This window comes from Bufo bufo, chromosome 1 (assembly GCF_905171765.1).
Source record: "Bufo bufo chromosome 1, aBufBuf1.1, whole genome shotgun sequence".
NCBI lineage: Eukaryota > Metazoa > Chordata > Amphibia > Anura > Bufonidae > Bufo > Bufo bufo.
Window position 1 is genome coordinate 472,633,356 of NC_053389.1, and position 15,749 is coordinate 472,649,104.

The 15,749-nt window shown below is 41.6% G+C and overlaps 1 protein-coding gene across 5 annotated transcripts in view; it reads left to right on the plus strand.

Moving 5' to 3' along the window:
* The window catches only part of SRGAP1 (SLIT-ROBO Rho GTPase activating protein 1), a 195,477-nt gene that overhangs the window by 91,889 nt on the left and 87,839 nt on the right, over window positions 1-15,749 (plus strand). For all 5 annotated transcript variants that reach the window (XR_005774486.1, XM_040409092.1, XM_040409098.1 and 2 more), the window contains exon 3: window positions 3,333-3,495. Coding sequence is in view for 4 of the 5 variants with exons in the window: in XM_040409092.1 (XP_040265026.1) it covers window positions 3,333-3,495 (163 nt within the window). In the remaining variant the exon portion in view is untranslated. The remainder of the gene's footprint in view (window positions 1-3,332; window positions 3,496-15,749) is intronic.

Below are 15,749 nucleotides of genomic sequence, written 5' to 3' on the forward strand. Positions count from 1 at the left end.
GATACATTCTGAGATGGGAATACCCCTTTAACAAATATTTACAAAATCGGTGACAGGGAGATTAGGACGGTATGTGAAGTTTTTACCCTATAAACCCCTTTTATTCTGGAAATCAATGGTGCTGTGAGATTAGACTACACCAACGTGATTTTCTTATCTGCATCTGTCATGTTTGAAGATTGTTTAGGCTGGATTTCCTTTTTTCATCAGTGTTTTTCCAAAACATAGTGATTCCTCTTAAACCTGAGTAATATTTCTAAATGCAATAATAGTGGGTTAGTTGGACGCACAGGATAGTTGATACCCCCACAAAGGGTGCTCTCAGTCTAACAGCGTCACCCCGCTGATAAAAGAAGGCAGAAATTAGAAAGGAATGACTGGGCACACCTAAGATATTGGGAGCTATTATTTATTGTAATAAAATGGTAATATAAATAAAATGCACATGTAATTATTAGAATAATCTACACCTTAGAGGTGCTGCCTGGATTGGGCAGTGGTAAACATCAATTGATCCACGTGCTGATGGTTTGAGATGGAGCTAAGTCGGTCACTCAAATTGAAATATAATAGCCCGACAGCCTCACTCCAAACTCATCACACGCTAGACACCTGGAGCTAGTAAATTGTGGCCACAAGCAATCAAATAATTATAAAAGCGATTACATAGACAGTGTGGATAGTGCTAATGATACTAATAAACCATATTAATTAGGTGACAGTAAGATCAAATAAAAACATATAAATAGGTGGATGAATGTGACATTGGATGAGTCCGTAAGTCCTAGAACTATCCAAATGTAACAAATGGGGTCCCGATGTTGATAAATAGTAGTTTGGAATATCGAGGTAATAATGGTGTGCAGTGATTTGTCCCGTCACTGACTTAGCGGCGTCCCGCTTACAGTCAGGAATGGATCCAAAAATAGAGCAACAGTTAGTACAGGAACACTCTTACCAGTGTTGGAGGGTTCTCAAGTAAAAGAGACACCTCTGCCGTCTTTCGGAACTTGAACCCGGGTATATTAGTAGCGGTTCGGTGAATCCCGTATTCCGTAATGTGGGTCACCTGTTTGCAGTTAGGTTCCTGCACGAGGTCCCGCTCGATTGACTCAGCTGTGCTGGCTCGATTTTTCGGGTATGGGTTTCAGACCGGCTGTTTCTTCGTAAGTGGCTTCAGAGTTGTTCCTTAAAGATCAATGCGGTGCACTCGCATAGGATGTATACTTGGGGGGTCAGACCAGACGCGTTTCGGGGTTAGAGTGTCCCCTTCCTCAGTGAGGAAGGGGACACTCTAACCCCGAAACGCGTCTGGTCTGACCCCCCAAGTATACATCCTATGCGAGTGCACCGCATTGATCTTTAAGGAACAACTCTGAAGCCACTTACGAAGAAACAGCCGGTCTGAAACCCATACCCGAAAAATCGAGCCAGCACAGCTGAGTCAATCGAGCGGGACCTCGTGCAGGAACCTAACTGCAAACAGGTGACCCACATTACGGAATACGGGATTCACCGAACCGCTACTAATATACCCGGGTTCAAGTTCCGAAAGACGGCAGAGGTGTCTCTTTTACTTGAGAACCCTCCAACACTGGTAAGAGTGTTCCTGTACTAACTGTTGCTCTATTTTTGGATCCATTCCTGACTGTAAGCGGGACGCCGCTAAGTCAGTGACGGGACAAATCACTGCACACCATTATTACCTCGATATTCCAAACTACTATTTATCAACATCGGGACCCCATTTGTTACATTTGGATAGTTCTAGGACTTACGGACTCATCCAATGTCACATTCATCCACCTATTTATATGTTTTTATTTGATCTTACTGTCACCTAATTAATATGGTTTATTAGTATCATTAGCACTATCCACACTGTCTATGTAATCGCTTTTATAATTATTTGATTGCTTGTGGCCACAATTTACTAGCTCCAGGTGTCTAGCGTGTGATGAGTTTGGAGTGAGGCTGTCGGGCTATTATATTTCAATTTGAGTGACCGACTTAGCTCCATCTCAAACCATCAGCACGTGGATCAATTGATGTTTACCACTGCCCAATCCAGGCAGCACCTCTAAGGTGTAGATTATTCTAATAATTACATGTGCATTTTATTTATATTACCATTTTATTACAATAAATAATAGCTCCCAATATCTTAGGTGTGCCCAGTCATTCCTTTCTAATATTTCTAAATGTAGTCATATGTCAATCTGTATGAAGAAATGATTTAGAGTCCGATTGTCAGACAGATTATCTGGGATGAGCGTTTGTATAAATCCTCATCCCCGATAATTGGTCTGTGTAACATCTTCATTCCCGTGTAGCAGATCCAGCAGTCTAATAGGTGATCTGCTGCCCAGAAATAATCATTTTCTACCGGGACATGAAAAGGCTGTATTGTTCGCTTGTCCCGGTACATCAGAGGTGAGTGCTGCCTAAAAGTGCTGCGATCATCTCCACTGATGATCAGGCAGATATCAGGAACATCTGCTTTGTTCTTGATAATCTGTCTGAGTACCCTTACATACATGTATATTTTATGAATGTTCAGTTACGGGCTTAGCCAATTTTTAAAGAGCTCTTTGGTCACTCACTTGCATCCAGGTACTCCCATGCTCTCCATGTCTTTTATATGTGACAATATATGGCATATTATGACACATTTCTAAGTAAAGAACAGGAAATGTGTGTTTAAAGGGGTTATCCCAAATGGATAGCCACAGGATAAATGTATGATCGCTAGGGACCCCTCACTAGTCATCAGGATGGAATTCCCAAGACCGCGTTCCACCTCACTGAGCAATCACAGTGAGGAGGAGTTTGAATGGAGCAACTGTAGGCCTTGCTTTCATTCAGTGTCTACAGTATCAATGGATATAGCCTATTACAGTGCTAAGCTATCTCCGTCAGTCTCTTAGACATTGAATGGAGCGTTGGGGTACATGCATGACCTCCGCTCCTTTTCAAACTCCTTCAGAGCAAAGAACTCAGGACACCTAACCTAGTGATCAGTGGGGCCCCTAGCCAATGATACATGTATGGATATCTGTTTTTAAGTGTCATGGAGAATTCCTTGAAACACCAAACACTTGATGCCTTCTTGCCTAGCAAACTGTGTACCCCGGTAATCCGGTGACTATCACAATATAGTCAGTCCATCTGTACAGAATAGAGAATAACAGCTGCAGTCTGAATGATGACTGATTTCCAGTGTATTCCTCAGTACATAGGATGTCCTCACATGTTTGAGGCTTAAATCCTCCGATTGATTTTGCACTTCCTTACTGTCCTATTTGCTAATTCTGTGTTGTTCTTCTTCATAGGAAAGACCAGAATTTGCTGTCACCGGTAAATTGCTGGTATTTACTTTTGAACCAAGTGAGAAGGGAAAGCAAAGATCACGCAACACTGAGTGACATTTACTTAAACAATGTTATAATGCGCTTCATGCAGATCAGCGAAGATTCCACCAGGATGTTCAAGAAGGTATTCACTATGTTTTTCTCCAGCATCCCTCTATGTATGTCTCTGTGTAATGTAATGATCATATGTCACAGTTTTCTGGACTAGAATCAGTGTTTGTTAGGGCATGTTCACATCTGTCGCAGGTTCCACCAAAAAGAGTGGACAAAAAACCCTTAATGTGGAACCTTTTTTGTTCCCGCAAAAAAATAAAAAATGAGCGGACCTCTGAACAGACTCCATTAACGTCAGTGGAGTCTATTTTGCTCCATTGGTTTCAGTTATGTGCCAGATTCGGCACTTCTGCTATTTTCGTTGTTCTGCTTCTGTAACAGAGCAGAACAACGGAAATAACTAGCACATATGTGAATGTAACCTTAATAGCAGGCTGAACACCTTTTAAGGACATATTTTACTGAAATGTACTGGATTTTGCACCCTATATGATGCACCTGCCCATAAGACACCTAGGTTTTAGAGGAGGAAAATAAGAAAAAAAAAATTTCATCAGACCTCAGATTAAACCCTCAATGTTAATAAGATCACACTTCCAATGTTAATAAGACCCCCAATTAGTCCTCATCAACATGGGTATCTGATCTAAGGTCAGATTGGGGGTCTTATTAACATGGGTATCTGATCTAAGACCCCCCAATTAGACCTCAAATTGGACTCCCAATTTTAATAACACCCCCATTCAGACTCCAGATCAGGCAAAAAAAAAACTAAAAATATCAACTTACCTCTCCGGCCACTGCTCCAGGGGTCTGGCGCTCCGAGTGTCCCCAGATCCGACAGAAGAAGACCAGGAAGCGGTGAGTACAGAGCCGGGGAGCGCAGCATTCACCGCTTCCCGGTCCTCCTGTCCTAATGAGCTCTTCCATAATGGAAGCACTCATTAATATTCGCCCTATAAGACGCGCTCACATTTTCTCCCCACTTTCGGGGTGAAAAGGTGCGTCCTCTAGGGTGTAAAATATGGTATACATTTTTGGCTGAAAAACGAATGTTTCATCTTTTATGCATTCAATAATTGAGCTCAGTAGAACGTATGCAAAAGTGAGGGGGCACACGCAAGAGGGAAACACTGAATGGATGATTAAATAATAGTTTATTACTTTAAAAGCAAACCCCTAAAATACACATAAAACATACATCAAAAAATATATATGATATGCAGCAGCCTATATAATGCAGTATGGCGGCACAAAATTCATACAAACAATGTTCCAATCGTAGTATATAATGTGCAGCGGCCTACAAAATGCTGTAAAAGCGGTGTAGCAGCACAGAATTCATATAGACAATGTCCCAATTGTGGTTGTAGTATGGTATGTAACAACCTACACAGTGCTGCAAATGCAGTGTAGCAGCACAAAATTCATACAGACAATGTTCCAATTGAAGTAATGGTACTAGATGTCCGGATCAATAGTCTTGATTATGCAGTACCATTAGATGAATGAGGCACTGCAACTATTTGGGGCAGTGATATGGCCAACGCGCTATGCCTAATTCAGATGGGGCAATAGTAACGGTTGTATGCCAATGTCCGGTGTTATAAATATACAGAGATGCGTATACGGTGTGCACGTTGGAGCGTTAGAGCTAACCTCCAGGTTACTTACAGTATCTTGCCGTTTATGATCTCCCGGTCTCACCCCTCCTTGCTGCCTGACTGCAGTGCTGGTTACCCAAGTGGCCGAACACGGCCGAATGTGGCGTCCCACGTGACCTGGTCGTCTGGGGTTCCGGACGGACGCTTAGATGACGTCAGTATTGTGCGGCTGTAGCTTCAGTTGTGGAGGTAGATCTCGTGCACTTTAAACTTTTGGTCACCAGCTTCTTTATTCTTTTTCTTGGAATCCACGCTCACTCTGTAATGACAGACGCGTTTCAGGGTCTTACGCCCCTTCCTCAGTGGCCACCGAGTGAGTGGATTCTCACTCCTTATAAATGGTGTTATCCCACCAATAATTGAGCTCAGTTGATCACTCAGGAAAACACAATAGTGGCAGGAGATAGAAGCTGCAAAACGGTTGAACATTTTTAATAAAACCACTTAAAAAATACATGTATTTCACTGTAAAATAAAATGCCCCTTTAAATTAAATGGTATTTAGTTTGTTGGTGATTTCTGAATATCTATGAAGTTGAGCAGTTTGAAGTGTTTAGTGAGAGCTTTGACCAATCACATTCATTGATTTTCAGCATTGAATGCATGGTCGAGTAACAGTCCAGTCGGTAGGTAGAGAGAGCCTCTAAATTTTATAGGTGTATTTCTATATGGCCTTTCTGGTAATGATTCCAACATGACATTCAGGAGAATCTCAGTGGACTTTATTCCATTGCATTTAGAAAAATAGTGTTAGTTTACTTTGCATTCTATTGTTGTAAAAGTTAATACAAATGAAAAGAGCGGGGGAATAGGCCTTTTATCTAGAAGGGGATATGCCTTTCTTGTCATTTTCTAATAGCACCATAAGAGTGTGATTTAGCAGACCACATGGGATTCAATCCTCTTCTCACCAGCATGCAATGTGTCTCTTCTAAACTACTTTAGTTTACCTTTGCACATATCGGGTTATAGTGATAAGTGTCTGTAAATGGATATTCCACTTGATGGAAACCAGTCACCATTAACACCATTCTTGTAGTGTAGTAGCCATTATTTCAGAGAGACCTATCATGGGAAATAGAAAAATGTGAGCGTTTTAAAAAAAAAATGCTAGATGAACCGTGTGTGTTAAATAGCCCACTCAGATCAATTGATTTATTATTATTAGAAAAATATATCAAAATTCAAATCACCCCCATTCCCCAGAATTAAAAAAATATATATATATCATTTGCATCCCAAAATGCATGTACTATTAAAATACAAACATACCGTAATTATCACGTACATTTTTTCCAGAGTTTTTATTTTTTTCATTGTTAAGACGCAAGATTTTTTTTTTTAAAAATGTGGTATCGCTGTAATCGTACTCACCCAGAGGATGAAGGTAACTGGTCAGTTTTACCGCACAGGGAAGCCATAAAAACAAAACCCATAAAACATTTGGAATTTTTTTCCCATCTTTCCATTACATCGTATGCAATATTAAATGGTGCCATTTAAAAAGTACAAATTGTCCTGCAAAAAAAAAAGTCCTAGTATGGCTATATGAATGGAAGTAGAAAAAAAAAAAAAGTTATGGCTCTGGGAAGACTGAGTGAAAATTGAAAAAAGCAAAAAAACTGAAAATCGCCCAGTTGGGAAGGGGTTAAACAAGCCCCTAACCAATCTGCCTGTGTAAAAGGTCCATACGCTACTGTAGTTACCTTAAGTGGTCAAAGGGTTATTCTGGTTGGTACAAGTTTTCCCCTATCCACAGGTCAGGACCTATCCTGTGGATAGGGGGTAACTTGTACCAACTGAAATACCCCTTTAAGTTAAAAATAAAGAGCTCCCAGTGTGGTTCTTACCTTTTCCTGTTTATTTTCTTAAACTTCATTAGAGGTTTCTAATTGAAATGCTCAGCTCTTTTCCAGCAGATTAACTTGTTTCTTTTCATTATCACACATGCTAAGACATGCATTCAGATGAGCACTACAATGCACCCTCAAGGCTCACATTATGGGGTTTCCAGGGCCGTGCCTTCCTTGGAATTCTTCCTTCTCCTTCCAGCGTCTTGTTTGCCTCTGTCATCTCTCCCTATTGGTGATGTGAAAAGCTGTGTTGGTTGGAACACTGTGCTCTACTTACTTCTGATAGAACCACTGCAGCCAGTTTGCATTCTGAATGGCTCGGTTTCTGTGCCCAGTGATGCACGAAGCGCCGGAAATCGCAAGGAATGTGCCCCCTAAAATAGCATTCACTATGGCCGTGCTGTGCTCATTTGTTAATTGTACCAGTCATGCCTGCTTAGGCTTTTCTTTCCTTTCTTGTGCCATAGTCTTCAAATGTGACTAGTGTGCTTTTATTTAGTGTCATTAATTTTAACTGCAAAATTAATGGGATCAAATATCTGTGGAGAAGACTGATTATTATTAAGAATAATAATAATAATAATAATAATAATAAAATAAATTATTAAAATAAAATTCATGACCAGGTTATTTTTCAGCAGTTATCTAGAAACAGTAATTTTTTTCCTTGTACTTTTCTGGCTGTTGCAGAGTTTTTATGCACAGTTATATTTTTTCACGTTGGGTTGAATGGCAAAAATTGCAACATCACCATGTGTGAATAAACCTCTTACAAGGTACAACAAATGCCCTGCTGGGTGGCTGTTGGACCATCATAGTTTACCCGTATTTACTCTGCCCCTATACTGGAGTCTTGGTGAGTGCATGATTACTGCATGTAGTGGGTTACGGGTCATTTATGTCACTGCATTTTTTTTATACATAAAAAAGCCTGCACAGATATAAAGAAACAAAAAAACATACAATATACCAAAAAATATAGAATTATACTTTTAGATAGATAGATGGATAAAACATCTCTGTGTGTCCTAAGAGCTCAGTCATGACCCCCTTCTTCCATCAAGCTGCCTGTGTCTGTCTGGAGCAGCAGCCTCCCTCTTCTCTGCCCTGTTAATCCCAGGTCCCTCAGCCAACCACCAGCCAAAGGTGGAAACGGACCAGCTCATCAGTCCATTAATCCTTGTGTTCTCTGCAGGTTTTCCTCTGTGCCAGGATCATGCAAAATGATAGGCAATAGGGGCAAGATTATCTTCAGTTTACTTTTTATCATTCATTTCTATCAAGATTAACAATATATTTTATTCATTCTAACATCTTCTGTCATGTTTATATTATTCCCATGTATAATATTTGAGTTGTAAATTTGGTCAAGTGGGGCCTCTTCTGAATTGCCCCTTAGGGATTGAACTCTTTGGGCCATTTCCATTGCTCCACATAGTGCTGTGTATATAACAGTTGAGAAGATGAAAAGTACAATAAACTGTTTCCGCCTGCTCTCTGGTGGCCTTGCGAGTGATATATCGGCAGTGGCGATGTATAAAGTCAGCGAGAGGTCTGCCAGCAGTTTGTGTTTGCTTACAGCTTTATTGATTACAGTCCAAAAAGAAGGTCCACTAGAGAGTTGCGTAGTCACAAACTAACTTATGTAGCTCCAATATTGTTAGTTGTCAAGTTTTGGGTACTTTTAGAAAAAGCAGTGGAATTTTTCTTAATATCGTTTGTGGTTTTCTAGTGGAAATGTGGCTGGTGATAGGTTTTACTGAAAGTGCATTTCCCCTATGACTCTGTTTATCCTGTGTTCAGTTGTATAGCCATTGTAAATTGTGTCCAGATGTTTTGTTTTTTTAAAACTTGCATTTATATAGAAATTAACCCCATCTTGTACTGCTGAGGTCTAGTAGTGAGATCATACTACAAAATACCCTTTAATCAGACATTCTATATATATACTTAAGTACAGTCTTCCATGGACCCCTGGTTGCCCTCAAATTTGGAACAGCGTGCTATTTTCTATAATCATACTCATAGGCAATTTAGAATGGGCAATTTCCTTAGCTACTTGAATTTCCCAGTCCAGCCAGTTCATACTGGCCAACCTCTGTTAGATTTAAGAAATGTGTGCATTGTGTTAGAGATTAAGGTAGACGTCTGACACATAATTGATGAACAGACGTGCTCAAAATGTGTCTCCTATTTCATCTGAGATTTTGCCTCTTTTGTTGCATTCACCCTCTAGCAATACGCAGAAAATGTAAGTTATCATCTTAAAACTACTTAAAACTTAACTTCTAATGGATTACAGATAAAAGCAAGACAATGTACATAAAGGGGAAAAAAAATAAAAAATCCTCAAATGGAGCTTCTCATATGCAGTCTGCCAAAAAAAGATCAAACACCTGTACGACGGGTGTATCGCATACAGTAGTGCATATATCAATAAGCAGAATTTGGACTGGTTTTACCCAGTTGATAATTTCTAAGTGGATTACTCAGTAGACTAGGATTCCAGATTGGGTAGTGTGGACTTAAGGTGGATTTACACTGCTCAATAATCGGGCAGATTATTGGGAATGAACATTCATGCGAACAATCTTTCCCGACAATCTTCCCGATTAAATGTGCCGACGATGAATGAGCAAAACACTTGTTCATCAGGTGATCCTATTGTTCGTGCAGGCACACCGATAATCGTTTCTGGGCACCAGCTAAACAGGGATCTACTGCCCGGGAACAATGACTCTGTATAGGGACGAGCGATTGCAATAGCCATTCCTCGTCGTCCTACTGTGAAGGAGAACGCTGCATGTAAATGCAGCGGCCTCCTTCACTGAACGAGCAGCCAACTGTCAGGAAGGAACGCTTACTTCCCAACAATTGGCTGTACATTGGAGCGTCTAAACCTGCCTTAAAAAAGAACCTGTCATGGGATTTCGTGTATAGAGCTGAGGACATGGCCGCTAGCACATCCGCAATACCCAGTCCCCATAGCTCTGTGTGCTTTTATTGTTTAAAAAAAAAACGATTTGATACATATGCAAATTAACCTGAGATGTGTTCTGTCCCTGAGATGAGTCCAGCGTGAAGGAGCGCAGCACTGCCCCGCAAACTCAGAATCTCCTCCTTGCTCCCGACGTCAGAAAGCTAGAGCGCCGTAATCTCGCGATGCGCGAGCTAGCGCATGCGCAGTGTCGTCATAGTGTTCTTTCCCTGTGTTGGCATCAGCCTCAGGGAACGAACTGCGCATGCACTAGCTCGCACATCGCGAGATTACGGCGCTCTAGCTTTCTGACGTTGGGGAGCAAGGAGGAGATTCTGAGGATGCGGGGCGGTGCTGGGCTCCTTCACGCTGGACTCATCTCAGGGACAGGACTCTTCTCAGATTAATTTGCATATGTATCAAATCTGGCCTATCTCATTTATCATTTTCTACGCCTGTTTTCGGCATAGAAAATGATCTAAATCAAGGAAGCTGACATAGGTTTAGGCCGGCATCTGTATATAACTTAGGCGCATCAAGCTCCAAGGTTATTAAGACCGTTGTCAAAAAGGCCAATCTTAATAAATGACCCCATGTCTTTAAATGTGTCAGATTTTACTAGAAGCTGATGCTGGATGATACATCTAGTGCACCTAGAGACTGTCTAGTTTATACCACTGTAAGGGATCATCTTTTATTCGGGGGTCATTCTCACAGACTTCTTCCAGACAAAGGCTTTAGTGTCTAAAGTGCATTTATTTGTCAGTCTTCATGCACAAACAGCAACCAAAACATTAATCAAAACAAGTCCTCAGCCGTCTGGCCAATGACTAAACAGTATAGTCCCTCTCTAGCAGGGTCTACCACCCAGCTCCCCAAAACACCGCAGTGCTTACCCCACACAGGGTCAGAGGGTTCCAGCTCCCACAGGCTTTAGCACAGCCTGCTCCTTCTTCAGCTGGAGCCAGCAGCTCAGTGGCCACCTATATCTAGGGCCTTTACTCCACCAAGGCCGGGCCCCTTGGTGACACACTTCTGGTGCAAACAACACCCCTTTTCCATGCTTTGCCGGGACTTTTCTGTTCTCACCCAGGCTCTTCTGGGTGACATACACCCTTTCAATGGCCGTCATGTGGCCCTCTGGCAGCTCTACTGCCACACAACCTATTTGTTGTCTAAGTTTACTCCAAATACCAGTCGTCAAAAGTGTTTAATTGTGTTTGAAACCATAAATGTGTTGCAAAGCATGTACACCCGTTTTCTTTTGTTGCAGATTGTGCTAGGGTTCTGGCACATTTTCATTAGTAAATCTCCCCCATTATGTATGTCAGGGATGCCTGCGGCCCTCTAGCTGTTGCAAAATTACAACTCCCAGCATGCTTGGACAGCCTATAGCTATCAACCTACAACAGGGCATGATGGGAGTTGTAGTTTTACAACAGCTGGAGGGCCGCAGGTTGGGCATCCCTGATGTATGTCAACAGGGCAGGCTTGTGGCTTATTGGTTTGCAGTGTTACCTTACAGCGCTGGGGTCCTGGTTTTGTGTCTGACCAGGAGCAACGTCTGCTTGGGGTTTGTATTTTATCCCCATGTTTGCACAGCTTTTGCCCACACTCCAAAAACATACTGATAGGGTTGGTGTATAGATTGTGAGCAGAGACTGTTACCAATATCCGTGAAAATGTGAGTTTGTTGGCTTAGCTAAGGGCACATTTACATGAGTATGTTATCTGGTCAATTATCAGGAACAAATGTATGTATGAATGCTTTTTACCCAATAATTGCCCATGTAAATGTGCAACTGATCAACTGACAAACTAGAAAAATGCTTGTTTATTGGGTAAGTCGTCATATATGCAGTGCATAAAATCATAGTTTGTCAGCAGCAAAAAACAATATGGCCCATTTATCAAAAATCTGTGTTTCATACCGGTGCGCTGCCAGTGGAATAAGGCATATCCGGCAGTCTGTGCACCTAGAGTGAAAGGGACTCCACTCCCTCACGGGAGTAGTTTTCAGTCATCGTTTACGCCAGTTTCCAGGCGTAAATGTTATTGAATTTGCCTGGGCTGATGCCCGACCCCAGTTCCACCCTAGCCACACCACAGTGGCAGGGATGGCAGAAAAACTCTGAGTGACTTGTCGCACGACCCTGTCTTGAGACTTTTTTAGGCAAAAGACAAGCATAAAGACTCTCCATAAATGACCTTTCCAATGTGTATAGGGATGAATGATCGCAGTATCTATGATTCATCCCCATACAAAGGCGATTGCCTCACGTAAATGCAACTTTTAAAGAGCTGACAGTGATCATGAAGAAACCATTCACTCCCAATCATTGCCCTGCATATCGGCCCATGTAAATGGGCTCTGACGCATTGATCTAAATCGGATACAACTTCAATATAACTTCAATATAATGTTTGAGTGAAGTGCTTACAGTGGGAACTTTATCACATATGTTTGCTTTGGTGTCATAACGTTATGCTCTTTCATCATGATCCTCACTCTTTCATCTCCCAGCACCAGCTGTGTTTATTCTTGTCATATAAAACCATGGTTAGAAAGCCACACTGCAGGTCCGCTGGGGTAGCTAAACTAATAGACGCTATGGAAGGGTAGACATTTGGTACTTATTATTAACAGGTCTGATATGTATAACCTCCTCATGTGGCATTTATTGTAGCAGTCCCAAAATTCAATAGGTGGAAAGCATATTTCCAGTGAACATTTGACTTGACCATTTTCCCTTTTATTACTGTAGCTTTTTTTATCCTGGGTCTAAATTATTCATTATGAATTTGCCCTAAAGAATTCTGAAAAAGTTTCCAGTTTGCTGCTTATTATCCCTGCATGTCGGGTTTGCGGATGACTTGCTGTAACCTTATCACATGAAAGCATAAACCAACTGGGAAAAGAATGGGAAATGTATTTAATCTTTTCTGAAGGTCAATAATCACGTATAAGAATACAAGCTATAGTTTACAATATCAGTGTCTGCACGATTTCCAGTCCATTCTATCTCAGTTTATCTTCAGATTTTTATTACAATTATATATTTTTGATAGAGTAGGATAGCAACATTATACACACATATAAGGCGCTGTACACGTCTCGGTGACCTAAGAGGGAGCTGTAGTCCATCGCTTCACGGAGACTGTAATAACCAACAAATACAAAATAATAATCACATTATCTTTTACATGTTTAAATCTATTCATTCAAAATAAACTGACTGTAGACTTTGTGCTATCTGGTTGGCACTAGGTCTTAGTGACCCGTCACAATGTCCATTGGCTGCTTCCCGGATTCAGGGCTAGGTATCCTGGTAGATAAGTACGGTAAAGACTCACTATGCCTACTTTCACACAAGTTTTTTTGCCGATCTGTCATGGATCTGCAAAAACGCTTCCTTTACAATAATACAACCGCATGCATCCGTCATGAACGGATCCAGTTGTCTTATGTCTTTTATATAGCCAAGACGGATCCGTCATGAACTCTATTGAGAGTCAATGGGGGACGGATCAGTTTTCTATTGTGTCACAGAAAACGGATCCGTCCCTATTGACTTACATTGTGTGTCAGGACGGACAGAAAAACACTGCAAGCAGCGTTTTGGTGTCCGCCTCCAGAGCGGAACTGATGCATTCTGAGCGGATCCTTATCCATTCAGATTGCATTAGGGCAAAACTGATCCGTTTTGGACCGCTTGTAAGAGCGCTGAATGGATCTCGCAAACGGAAAGCCAAAACATTAGTGTGAAAGTAGCCTTAACCGTATATATATATTTACACTTGCACCATATGATCTCTTGTTTCTTCTGAATGTTTATGTAATGAGAATATTCGTGTGCTTGCTGGAAACCTCATTACCTCATAAGTGTGTTGTAACTTGCCATATAATTGAAAGCGAACACTGCAAACTGACCATCACTGATCGCTAATGCCATTGCTCTTCCCCATACTGACTCCTTGTTTCCCAGCAGCAGATTGTGTTTACCCAGCACAATTTGCCACCAGGGAACAAGGATTTTTGTGCTGCGCTAACGACCCAATTACCCAATGAATGAGCGTTTCACTCGTTCATCAAGTAATCGGCGGTACATTTACACCGCCAGATCATCGCTAACAAGTGTTACCATAAACGCTCGTTAGAGATGATCTTTTCAATTTTCGGCCCCTGTAAATGGCCCTTAGGGGTGGGTTCACATCACATTTTTCTGTTTAACGTATACAAAAAAAACATACATTAAACATATAGTGTCATCTGTTGCCTTAGGCTACATGCACACGACCGTTCAGTTTTTTTTTTGCGGTCCACAAACCTTGGATCCGCAAAAAAACGGAAGCCGCCCGTGTGCCTTCCACAATTTGCGGAACGGGCGGCCCATTGTAGAAATGCCTATTCTTGTCCGCAAAACGGACAAGAATAGGACATGCTATATATTTTTTAAGGGGCCACGGAACAGTGCAACGGATGTGGACAGCACACGGAGTGCTGTCCGCATCTTTTGCGGCCCCTTTGAAGTGAATGGGTCCGCACCCGAGCCGCAAAAACTGCGGCTCGGATGCGGACCCGTACTACGGTCATGTGCATGAGGCCTTAGAGTTACATTGTAGATTAACGTATAAACGCAAGCCTTTTTCGGTGTATGCAGCAAAAGGCACAACTCAGATAAGCACTTTGTGGAGGTACTATTCAAAAAGGCAATCCTAAAACATAACATTTATTAGTAATGCAAATAAAATAAGTTGTGTCCACAGATAAAGTGCAAAACAGAATCAACACTTGGGATCAAGGGTGTATGAACCCCCGATTATACAACCATTAGTATCCCAAAAGAATAAAAAAATAATAATAAAGTGCACGGCGGCACTGATAACCATCACGTCCTACCAGTACCAAGGGACGGTCATCAGATCCTTCTCCGATTACTTAAGCCGTATCATACCCATCTGAGGGTGATGTCCAACCAACAGGAAGATGGCAGTGATAATACGCTATGTAGGGTCCCTATTCATGCCCTGTGGCTAGCTAACCGCTTCACCCTGATACTAGGAGATATCTAGCAGCCTGACCACAGGGCACTCGTCCTGATAAGGGCGACCCCGTCCGGAACCTGTCCCTCAGCAATAAAATTCTGTATGTCCCTATATACAAAAGACACTCCCTACACGCATGTTTCACTGCCAGGGCAACCGCAGTTCATCAGGGGAGACTACCTATGGTATGTAAGGACTGCAGCTCTTTTCCAATCGAAAACCAGAGGTGCATAAGGTATGTAGAGAAGATTCATCGGGTACACCAGACATCGATGCACATAAAAATGTTTTATTTAAAACAAAACAATAAAATTACAGACTTGTATGACTTGTTTCTGAGGCGGTCTGCCTCTTTTTTCAGATACCTGAAGGGTAGATGTCTGATCGGTATCTGAAGAAAAAGGCAGACCGCCTCAGAAACGGGTCATACAAGTCTGTAATTTTATTATTTTGTTTTAAATCAAACATTTTTATGTGCATCGATGTGTGGACCGTGCCCTGGTGTACCCAGTGAATCTTCTCCACATACCTATGACATCATCACAGGTTCTTTCCCTCCACTGCTGAGCTCAACCCCCCACACTTGGAGAGTTGGGAGGAATAGTGTATGGGCATCTGTAAATGTAAATCCATCTAAAAGACATAGGATTGTAAACATAAAAATTCAGCTAGTTTTGGTAAATGTACTTTTTTTTTCTCTCTCCGTTCTTGTCGAGAATGCAGCCATTTCTAGTTTCATGTAGAGATCTGTTCACATAACATTTGAAATGCATTTTACAAATGC